General features: G+C 54.6%; 2 protein-coding genes across 4 annotated transcripts in view; both read right to left on the reverse strand.

Annotated features, from left to right (window-relative positions):
* The window catches only part of PBX4 (PBX homeobox 4), a 45294-nt gene extending 41257 nt beyond the window's left edge, over positions 1–4037 (reverse strand). Inside the window, exon 1 of one of the 2 annotated variants that reach the window (XM_012741465.3) lies at positions 3831–4037. In XM_012741465.3, coding sequence (XP_012596919.1) covers positions 3831–3973 — 143 coding nt within the window. In that variant the 5' untranslated portion in view covers positions 3974–4037. Of the gene's footprint in view, positions 1–3668; positions 3771–3830 lie in introns of those variants that run through there. The other variant, XM_012741466.3, reaches the window with a different exon arrangement.
* Positions 4038–6777: 2740 nt separating this feature from the next.
* Positions 6778–10093, reverse strand: LPAR2 (lysophosphatidic acid receptor 2). Of its 2 annotated transcripts, XR_012918881.1 has the most exons (5): positions 9940–10093; positions 9355–9411; positions 8415–9156; positions 7171–7679; positions 6778–7126 (listed from the first exon to the last, which is right to left on the reverse strand). XR_012918881.1 is itself a non-coding variant. In XM_012741456.3 (4 exons), the coding sequence occupies exons 3-4, from the start codon at positions 9145–9147 to the stop codon at positions 7366–7368; spliced, it is 1047 nt and encodes a 348-aa protein (XP_012596910.1). In that variant the 5' UTR covers positions 9148–9156; positions 9355–9411; positions 9940–10093; the 3' UTR covers positions 6778–7365. The 2 variants fall into 2 exon arrangements, 1 of the variants encoding a protein (XP_012596910.1); XM_012741456.3 differs by having other exon boundaries at positions 6778–7679.
* Between the last annotated feature and the right edge of the window lie 348 nt (positions 10094–10441).

A 10441-nucleotide genomic window follows, 5' to 3' on the forward strand; every position in this document is an offset into this window, starting at 1 on the left:
CCTTGCATTCTTTGACTGGGTATGCTGAGAACTGAATGCTCACTGACATGCATCAACATACCTATTTATAATGGCTTCTGTCCTCCTATTTACTATTCCAAAGGTACCAAGACTGGGGGAGCATAATTCAGGTGATAATTTATCCTTTGCCACTTCAGTAAGTTTTAAGGATACTCAAAATTACATCATCTCCCCTTAACAATTAGAATTTAATCCATGTTATAAACAAAGTCAATCTGCAGAAATACTCAAGGTATTAAGAAAGTTATATGGCTGGGCATAGTGGCTCACACCTGTAATCCCAGCACTTTGGCAGGCTGAGGCAGGAGGCTCGCTTGAGGTCAAGAGTTCAAGACCAGACTAGGCAACATAGAGAGTTTGTCTCTATAAAACATTTTTTAGAAAATTAGCTGAGGGTGGTGTGCATGCGTGTAGTCCCAACTACCTGGGAGGGTGAGGCAGGAGGATCACTTGAACCCAGGAGTTGGAGGCTACAGTGAGCTGTAATCACATCACTGTACTCCAGCACCTGGGTGAACGAGCAAAGAGCAAGACATTCTTAAAAAAAAAGAAAGTTATGCAAATCTCTAGTAGTAGAAAACATCTATGTCATACAAGTAAAAGTCATATTAAAGAAAAGTTCAAACAAATCTTTTCTTCCTAATAAAAGCTATGAAGGTCCTGTTAGGTTGCCTAAAAGCTAACTTCTAAATATCATCTTTTTAGTTTCAGATATTCCACCACACATACCACATTGCTTGCTCCTAAAACATGTAGAAGTGACCATTCTCCGGCATATTTTATTTACTATATGTAAAGTTTTTTTGCCCTTTTTATCTGATAACCTAGAAGAAACGGACCAATTCCTTGAAAGATATAACTTGCCAAAACTCACACAACATAAAGACCTACATAGGCCTATATATTAAAGAAATTGTATTAAAGAAATTGATTGAATAATAACCTAAAACATAAAGCACAAGGCCCAGATTCATTCATCAATGCATTCTTCTAAACAGTTAAATTAGAAATTATACCAATTCTCTACAGTATTTTCAGAAGATAGAAACAGAGGGAATACTACCTAACTCATTCTGTAAGGCCAGCATTACCCTCATTACAAAACCAGACAAAGACATTACAAGAAAATTACAGACCCATCTCTCTCACACGTAAAAATCCTCAATAAAATATTAGCAAATTGAATTCAACAATGTATAATAACAATTATACACTACAACTGAGATTTCTCTAATCCCCTAATCTAAGATAGTACATTCCAAAGTCCCCAATGTCCTGACATTGCATGTGTAGCTAAAAGCAAGAATACACAGTTTGATATTCCAAAACTATTCAGCTATAATGACAAAATGCAGAAAGGTATATTTAAGAATCCAGGTTTAAGAAAAGAGGTATTTTTTCCTTCTTTAAACACACTCTGGTGATGAAACAGATTGAGGGGCCTCACATCTGAGACAAAAAATTCTTTCTTGCTAAACAGTTGAGCTGAACTGACTCCAGAGGTTATGAAAGGGATGGCGGGCACGTCGAAAGAGGGCAGGGTCAAAAGGACTTGCAAAAGCCTCATTCAGTCAGTTGATCAAGACAGAAAAAATCTGCTTCCTCTCCCAGGTTGATAATCTACCAGGCTGTAGAGTTTACTGTGAGGAAAAGACCCACCCAGGTGTGTTTTCTCCAGTGGAGTAAATGGTCCACCTGGGAACTGAAACCTGTTGTCTGAACCCAGGTAACCTTTAAGGCCTTGAGTTCATCTAATGGCCAGGTCCAAAGAAGTGAGAGAGACAGGAAGCTTCCAAAGTCTCAAAATAAAAGCCCCAGGGGTCTTCCAACTTCAGAAAGAAGCCAGGAACCAAGAACTAGCTATTTAACAGCTATATTATCAAGCATGAACAATGCCCTGCTATTTAATTTCTTAGACATAAAACAAAAAGTGCTGTCTTTGAAAACAGTAAGGAAGAGGTGACTGACTGCATTGCACTCTAAAGCCTCTCCAGGGCACAGGAGAATCTCAGGAGATTGCTGCAAGGAAAAATCAGCTGCCTTGGGGCTGTGCTAGGGCACAGATGCCTGCGGAAGGCCACATCTGAATGGAGCTCACCAGCTAAGCTGCTCCTGCCCACACTGGAAGGCACACAGGCAGCTCCCAGGACACACTCAAAGCATTTCCTCTGTGGTGACATTCCTAGGTGTGAAGAGCCCATCCTCCTCCTCCTCCAGCTCCTATTAATCCTTACAGAATCTCCTCAGTGCCGGGAAACTTTACTGAATGCTAGGTGCCAGGCACTGTGCACAGCCCTGGGAATGCAAAGGGAAGTACAACAAAGTCCCTGCTCTCAGACTAGCCTAACTGGGCATCGCAGCAAGGCACCCTCACCTGGCCCAGCTCTTTTGTGCCAGGAATTACCTCTACACAGAACACTCCTGTTATGACCACTACTCCTACTCATAAATTAGTCTTCCACACATCCTACTTCTCAATAATTGAGTTACAAGAAAGCAGAGAACATGTTAGCCATCTTAGTTTTTCCAGCACCTAGCACAACATTCCAAAAAGTAGAATGGAAATAGTTGGAGGGCAGGGAGGACTGCTAACTTTCCAGGTAGAGGCTATGAAACTGCAGAAAGAGTCAACATTCCACAAGCACAGACTGATGAACAAATGCATGCTTTTATCCACCTTTTCCTTTGCCTCTTCCTTCTTGGACCTGCTGTTTACCTGGTTTTGTATCCCCCAGTGTATCCTCCCATGGCTGCACGGTCCACACCACCAGACCTCATTTCCACCCCCAGGGACCATTTTTCACTCCCAAACAGGCCCCATTCAACAAGGCCTCATCCTCCAAAAGGACTTCAGTCTTTTCCGTTTTTTTCTAATAAAAAACTCCAGCGGGCCCCAAACACAGTGGGCTGCCTTGTGAAACAGATTCTAGCAGTCCCGGCAGGCTGACAAATGGGTGAGGTAAACTTGACAGGTGGCCTTAAAGTCTCCTTGTTTTGCCCATTGCAACTGGACTAAAATCCAAACTTCTTACTGAGACTTGTAAGCCCCAGGTAATCAGGTTCCAGCCTCCCTTCAAACTCAACTCTCTCTCTCCCTGGCTTCTGGCTTCTGCCTTCTTTTCCCCGGCTGGGAACCTTCTCTCCCAACCTCGCTTTCTGCAGCTCTGAAGGTGCTGTTCCCTCTCCACAGCTGCTTTTCTCCACCTGGCTTCCTACGGCAGGATCCCTTTCCTTTTAGTCTTTATCAAAACTTACACTTACTTTTTGCTACTTACTTTCTCTCTCCCAAACCATAAACCTGAGAGCAGGCACGATGTCAGTACCCAGCTCAGTGTCAGGCACATAGTAAGACCCCAACACATACTTGCCGAATGCAAAAAAGAGGGGTCTTCCATGGCAATTCGGCTCCCCCACCCACCGACCCTTTCCTGGAAAGTTCCACACCACCCGGCTCAACTCTTCGGTCTCCTGCGCTGATATCCCCGAGTCTCGGTCTCCTCCACTAACGCCCTCAAAACTTCCCGCCCGAGTAAGTCCCCTTAACCCAGCGACGCCTCCAAGGTCCCGCGTGTGCCCGCCTCTCACGCCGCACTCTCTCCCGTAGACTCCCAACCCTCCCGCCCGGGACAAGCTCGCCAAACCCTCACCCTGCTGTTTAGGCCCATGAGGCCGGCCACCGCGTGCGCTTTAACCCCATACACCCTTCGTCCTCGCAAGCCCGGGCCTCCTCCAGCGCCCCGTCAGCCGCGGCCCCTCCCCGCCCCATCCCGCGCCAGGCTGCGCGGCCGCGCCGAGCCCGCGGGCAATACCTGGCTTGCGCTTCGTCCAGGCTCTGGTCAGTGATGGCCATGATCTGCTGCAGGACGTCGCTCGTGGCGGGACCCGGCGGGGACCCGGGCGGCGGGCTGCGCGGGGCGGGGGGCGGCGGCGCGGGCCGCGGCGGGGCGTCCATGGGCGGCGCGGCCGGGCGGGCGCGGAGGAGGAGCCCCGGGGCCTGCAGCGCTCGCTCGGGGTCGCCTCAGCCAACCGCCGCCGCCCAGCGCCGCGCGCGCGCTCGCTCACGCGCCTCGGCCCCGCCCCCAGTCGCCGCCGCCAGCCAACCGCCGCCGGGCACCGCCCATGGACACGCCCCTCCGCCGCCGTCAGCCAACCGGAGCTGCGCACCGCCTCCGGGACACGCCCCGAATAGCCCCCTAAATAGACTAGAACGCAGTTGGGGGTTGCCAAGGCAACGGTGCTTCTCTCTTCCACCCTCCTCCAGCGCGCAGGAGAGGAGCGCCTGCATCTTTGCGCTTCAGGGGCCCTTGTCCCCACCTCATCTCTCTCGCCGCCCTCGCGTGCTCCGGCGTCTCTCGCATCTCCTCAGAGTCCTGCTCCTCCTCAGGGACCCCGCTTCTTCTCAGAGCTCCCACTCTTCCTCCAAGCCACTCCCTCCTCCTCAGAACTCCCCACACCTCGGAGCCCCATCAACACCACCCTCTCACGTCCAGAAGCCCGGAGCCCGACCCCTGCTCAGTCCCCTAATGCTCCCCTCAGCCTCACCCCATCAAGTGGGTCACTAGGGCTCCTGGCTCTTTCCCTGGAGCTTTCCACGCCCCTTTCACCTGGCCAAGGGGTGCAGTTGTGCGTGGTGACGGCAGGAAGGAGGTCAGAACTGTCTTTCTCCTCTGCTGAAATCAATTCCAGTCACCTCTCCAGGTCAAGCTTAAGGGTGACCTCGCTTGTTTATCCATTCTGTCTACTGTGTTCCCTGCCTAGAAAATGCCTGCACGTGGCTACCAAGTGAAGTAAGGATGTTTAAGGTGCCCACCCTGTGGTGCACCCCAAGTCAGAGCGATCCTCAGGGGTCTCTGTTTCTGGCTGTTAGGACTCATGGCATGTAGAGAAGGATCCTCATGCAAGAGAAAAGGAACAGACTAGACGGGAATCCCTTCTCCAAAGTCATGGGACCTCCCAGGCCCTGTATACTGAGGACGGATTCCAGATGTAGTCTCAGTAAAGGGTCCTCAGACTGGCCAGGAACGCTTCAGAACAGGGCCCATCTTCTTTCCATTACTGCTGGAAACGAAATTCAGGAGAGGAAATTCAAACGCCATCTGGTGTGGCTGGATTTTTTCGAGGTGCCACGAGACTCTAAAGGGGACAGCAGGGACTGGAAATGAATGACATTGACAGCATGTATGAACAACAGGGGAAGCTTCTTGTTGAAGGAAACCCGACGCTTGGTCTCGATAACAGGAAGTAATAGAACGCATGGGGACCATGAAGAGCTGTGTCCTGTACAAGAGGTCAGCCCCTAGTACAGCACTGCAAAGGGGGCCTGAAAGGTCGTGTCCTTCAGAGAACTCGGCAGGGAGGCCATCAAAAGCTTCAGGGACCAGTAGAGACAAAAACTTGAAACCACTTGGTGGAAAGGAGAGATTGGCAAGAGGTAATGGGACAAGATTCTAAAGGAGACCTGAAGGTTGCGGGTTAGAACCTGGAGGATGCTGACGTGAGGCAGCCGGCTTAGAGCACCTGAGACACAGACACAGGTGCCTTTCGGAGGCCATGGGGGTCTCTACGTCAGAGGAATTGGTTTGCTGCCTTGGCACCCAAAGTGACATGTCTGTCTAACAGGCTCTGAGCCCCATGGAGGCAGGGACTGCATCTTTCGTGGGTGTGTGCCTTGGTCATCACCTCTGGATTTAGGCTCCAGGCCCTAGAAGCCATGCTGGCCACCTTGGACCTTGGAGAAGTACCCAACACCTCAGTTCATTCTTGCCTCCTCATAGAAGACAGAGGGAGAGTTTTCTCAAAGGGAAACCTAGACCCATTTAATATAGAAGGTCCTAGATGGTTTTTGGTCCTTCAGCAATGCATACTTCAGTAGTTTAAGATTTGGCCTCTGAGGAGAGACCTGGGGTCAAATGTCATCTGTTACTCAGCATGGGAAACTGAAGTAGAAACATAACCCCATATTCTCACTGGTCACATGGGGGCAGAGAGCCCAGGTCCTGGGCCACATTGCCTGGCAGGGGTATCTGAGAGGGGGCTCATCATGGGGCTGGCACATTTGAGACTTTGGGGCTGTGGGGTGAGGTGAGGAAAGTGCCTGGATGAGCTTGTGACCAACTCTGGGCTTTGTGGGAATCTGAAGCCCTTTCCCAGGGAACTTTCAATGCATTTCTGTGCCCTTTCCAAGCTGTGCAACCATGGACCAGGTTGCAACCTGTCTGAGCCACTGTCCTCATGTGAAAACAGATGTAATATCTGTGCCATAAGATGCAGGTGATGATTAAATAACGTACCTAAAGTGCCATCGGTGTGCCAGCTCTCAAGTTCTGCTTCTTGCTACCTGGACCCCACTATCTGTGGCTCCCAGTGTGAACATAGGGCATAGGGTAGGGACTGGGATAGACATAGCCGGGGATGTGACTTTTAACAATCTGGACTCAGACAAGAGGGCAGGCAGGAGTGAGAAGGCTCATATGGGCCAGAGACCGCCTTGGGCTTCAGAGGAGGAAGACAGGCAGGCAGGTGGCCAGATGGAGGCAGGAACAGAAGGAGGAGACAAACAACAGAGAAAGCAAGGGACAGATGCAAGACCTCACCAAGAAAGAGTAATGGCCAGCCAGAGGCTGAAGAGGAATGAAAACAGGGCCAGAGGGATGCCACGTTGAAGGATCCCTGCCAGGCCTGAGCCAAGGTGGATAATTTATGGACACAGGGACAGACAAACTGTCTAAATTGATAAAAAAAAATGCTTTAGAGACCTCAGAGTGAAAAGAAAGGTTTACTCCTCGTATCATCCCCTCCCCGTGGACCCCTCAATTCTGACAGGGACAAGCCAGCCCGTGGAGGATGCCTGGGGCCACAAACCTTTCCCAGCTCAGCACCCCTTAGTTTGTGCTGCTAAAGAATCACCTTCAGAAAGATGGTGTGTCCACAGTCCATCTTTGTTATCCTGTCACACGGGGCATGACGGCCGGAGACAGCCCTCGTCTCTCCCACCCTTAACACTCACGGCATCATACAGGAGGAACCGTTCAGTCCACAGGGCTTACCAGGGATATAAAGTAAAAATAGAAAAATGTCCGTTAATAAAACCCCAAACCTGAGATGACTGGAGAGCCAGATTCCTGCACCCCATCTGACTCTCCCAGGCACTTGGAGATGACCCCAGACCCCTGTGCCGTGGGTAGGCATAGCTGTGTGCCTGGGGAGGCCTGGCAGTGTGCTGTGCTGTGCCGTGCCAGGCCAGGCATCTGCCTTTAAGTCCATCCCACTGGTTGGGCTGAGCCAGGCACTGCATCAGCGGCTGCAGATGTGGTGCTTGCAGCATCCTGCTGAAGTCCAAGGTAGCTAAAGAGTGGAGTCCATCAGGGAGTGGCCATTTTCAGGAAGCATGATACGAGTGCTGGCACTTGCCTGGGCAGAGGATGCACAGCGGGCAGAAGCGTGAGTGGACCGGCGGAGGCACACGCAGCAGAGGAGGTGGCGGAAGGTGCGGCGCATCTCAGCATCTCGGCATGAGTACACTACAGCATTGACCAGCGAATTGGCCTCGGCCAAGAGTAGGAAATACTTCTCTACAGCCAGGACATTGCAGGATTTGCAGTCCAGACCGTCCAGGAGCAGTACCACCTGGCCTGGTGTCCAGCAGACCACAAATGCCCCTGTGGGATGGAGGCCGAGGTGAGCAAGGCAGTGTCAGAAGGCCTGGCACCTACAGCTCTGAGCTCAGGGCTGGGGCAATCACTGTGCAATCTGCTAAGAAGGGACCTTTCCTAACTGGTATTCTGTGGGTAGGGCCCTAGACGTTTCGACATGGAGATTTGTTCAGTGAGGGAAAGGAGGTCACCATGGGACAGGATGCTTACTTGGTTGGGAGAAAGGAATCATTGGGCAGCGTTGGTCCTCGTTATGGAAGGTCGAGTGTAGCCTCAGGGGTGGAGTCCCTGACACCTCCCCCACCCAGTCTACTGTACATCCAATAGCCAGAGTGACCACATTACCTCTGCCAAAAACTCTTAGCAACCACACCACCCCTGCTAAAAACTCTTAAGGGCTTCACCAAACACTCAGAACAAAATCTGACTCCTGTCCTTGCCCCCTGGGGCCCTGCTGACCTCTCCTGCTCACAGGCCTAGCCTTTCGTCCTTGGAGGCTCTGGTCTGGTCCTGCCTTAGGGTTGTCACCTTCTATGTTCTCTTTTCCTTTCCCCAGCACTTAGGTCTCTCCTCAGATGTCATGTCCCTGGAGAATATTCCTCACCCGATCATCCCCTCCCATTACGCTCTATCAGGTCACTGTCAGGTCACTTGTTTTGTTCATTGTCTCCCAGAGTCTTTTGGGGGTAGGGGAGGTGGAGTTCCTGTGGCCCTGGATGAGCTGAGGAGGGCCCCACTCACCCAGGATGATGACAACGGTCTTGACCAGGCTCAGTGTGGTCTCTCGGTAGCGAGGGTGGCAGCTGACGTGCTCCGCCATGCGCTGCACTCGCCGCCGCACATAGAAGAAAATTCGGGTGTAGACGGCCACCATGAGCAGGAAGACAAACAAGCTGGACAGTGCCCAGACGGCCAGGTAGGAGCGGCTGAGCAGGGGGGCCATGCGCGAACAGCGGTCCAGGGCACAGAGGCAGTGCCAGGAGTGGGCAGGCAGCAGCCCCAGGCCCAGCGCAGCCACCCACACGCCCACGATGAGCATGACCACACGGCCACGGGGCAGGCGGCTGTGCAGCTGCACCGCCATCACGCTGCGGTGCCGCTCTACGGCGATGGCCAGCAGTGTGGCCACTGACGCCGTGAGGCTTGTGTCCAGCAGGCCCTGCCGCACAAACCAGCCCTCAAGCGAGAGCCGAGCAGTGCGTGGACCCGTGTGGAACATGAGGAAGAGGTAGGCCACACCGGCAAAGAGGTCTGCGGCAGCCAGGTTGCCCAGCAGGTAGTAAATGGGCTGGTGGAAGCGGCGGTTGGAGGCGATGGCTGCTATGACCAGCAAGTTGGTCAGCAACACCAGCACACTGACAGTCAGCCCCAGGGCCACCACAATCACATCCTTGGGCCGCCAGTGAGAGCTAAGCTCCTTGCCACTGTTGTTGTAGAAGAAGCCAATGGTCTGGTTGTAGTAGCACTGGCCCATAGTGACCGGCTGGGGGCACAGAGAAAGAGAGAGATCAGTGAATGTGGCCCTGTTGGAAAGATACAGGAGGGGGCAGCAGCCAGAGAGGAGGGTCAGGACAGACAGGGCAAGGGTCTCAAACTCAGATGTCTCGCAGCAAAGTGGACAGTGGTGATCTGGAAGAAGCAAGCTCCGTGGGGTGGGGGCAGGGGAACAATTGTCTCTTACCTACTAATAAGACCTTTCTGGAAGCTGTCACCCAAGTCAATGCCTTGTGTTGGTAACCTGGAGAAGCGAAACAAAACCCGTGTACAGTCCAATCCCGCACACATGCCACCCGTCTGTGACCCAGTGGGGCTGGGGATTAAGGAGAGTAGGGCAGGACAAAGGGGCGAGCTGTGCGGGACGAGATGAGGGAGGGTCAGTGCCTGGAGCAGAGACTGGGGAGCGTGTGCACGAGGGGAGGTCACCGGCTGGGACGCCCCGGGCGGGTGGGCGGTGCTGCGGCGTGGAGGCGACCGGCTGACTAGCGTGTGCGGAGAGGCCGCCTCAGAAGCTGGGCGGCAGGATTTGGGCGCGAGTGCTTTCGAAACGGGCGGGGCACCGAGCCGCTCCGGGCGGGACAAGGACCCTGGCGTACTCTGGGACAAAGCCAGCGGGTCCCGGAGGCCACGGCCGGCCGGGCCTCCCGGCGCCCCCAGGCTGGGGAGTGGGTAGGGCAAGGGAGCAGGGGCGGCACCCCAGTCCCGCTGGCACGTGCCGCGCCCTCCCCTGGAGCCGTGCCCACCCGCCTCCCGTCCGTGCTGGCCTCACCTGGGCCGCCCGTCGCGCCGCAGACCGGTCGGGCTCGCGGGGGGTCGGGACAGGCCGGAGGCCCATGGCCCGGCAGCGAGAGCCGAGGAGCGTCCGGGTGTGCCCGGCGCGGGCGCCGAGAGTGCGCGGGAGGCGGGGTCCCTCCCCCGCGGCCCCGCCCCCGCGGCCGGGCCCTGGCGCCCCGCCCCCACCACCTGGGGAGCCCCGCCCCGCCCCCACCACCTGGGGAAGCCCCGCCTCCGCGGCCGTGCCGGGGGCGGGGTCGCCCGGAACCGCAGCCCGCTATTTCCTCCCGGCTTCGCGGCCCCTCGGTCGCCCCTCTCCATTTCCGGCGCGGGACCCCCACCCCGGCCCCTGCACACCTTACGGGCCTGCAGTCTCGAGCCTTCGGGGCCGAGTCACTCAGCGACCCGAGGATCCCCGCCGCGACCTCGCCCGCCGGGCCGCAGCTCCGGGTGGTCTCGGGGTCCGCGCCCCCTCCTGACTCCTCACCCTCCCAGCC

This window comes from Microcebus murinus, chromosome 4 (assembly GCF_040939455.1).
Source record: "Microcebus murinus isolate Inina chromosome 4, M.murinus_Inina_mat1.0, whole genome shotgun sequence".
NCBI classification, from domain to species: Eukaryota; Metazoa; Chordata; class Mammalia; order Primates; family Cheirogaleidae; genus Microcebus; species Microcebus murinus.

Bases quoted from the DNA above. Each gene is read 5' to 3' on its own strand.
- LPAR2 (XM_012741456.3), bottom strand. From the start codon at position 9,147: ATGGGCCAGTGCTACTACAACCAGACCATTGGCTTCTTCTACAACAAC. The intron at 7,680-8,414 runs GTGAGTGGGGCC...TCCATCCCACAG, and splicing joins GACCGTTGTCATCATCCTGG to GGGCATTTGTGGTCTGCTGG.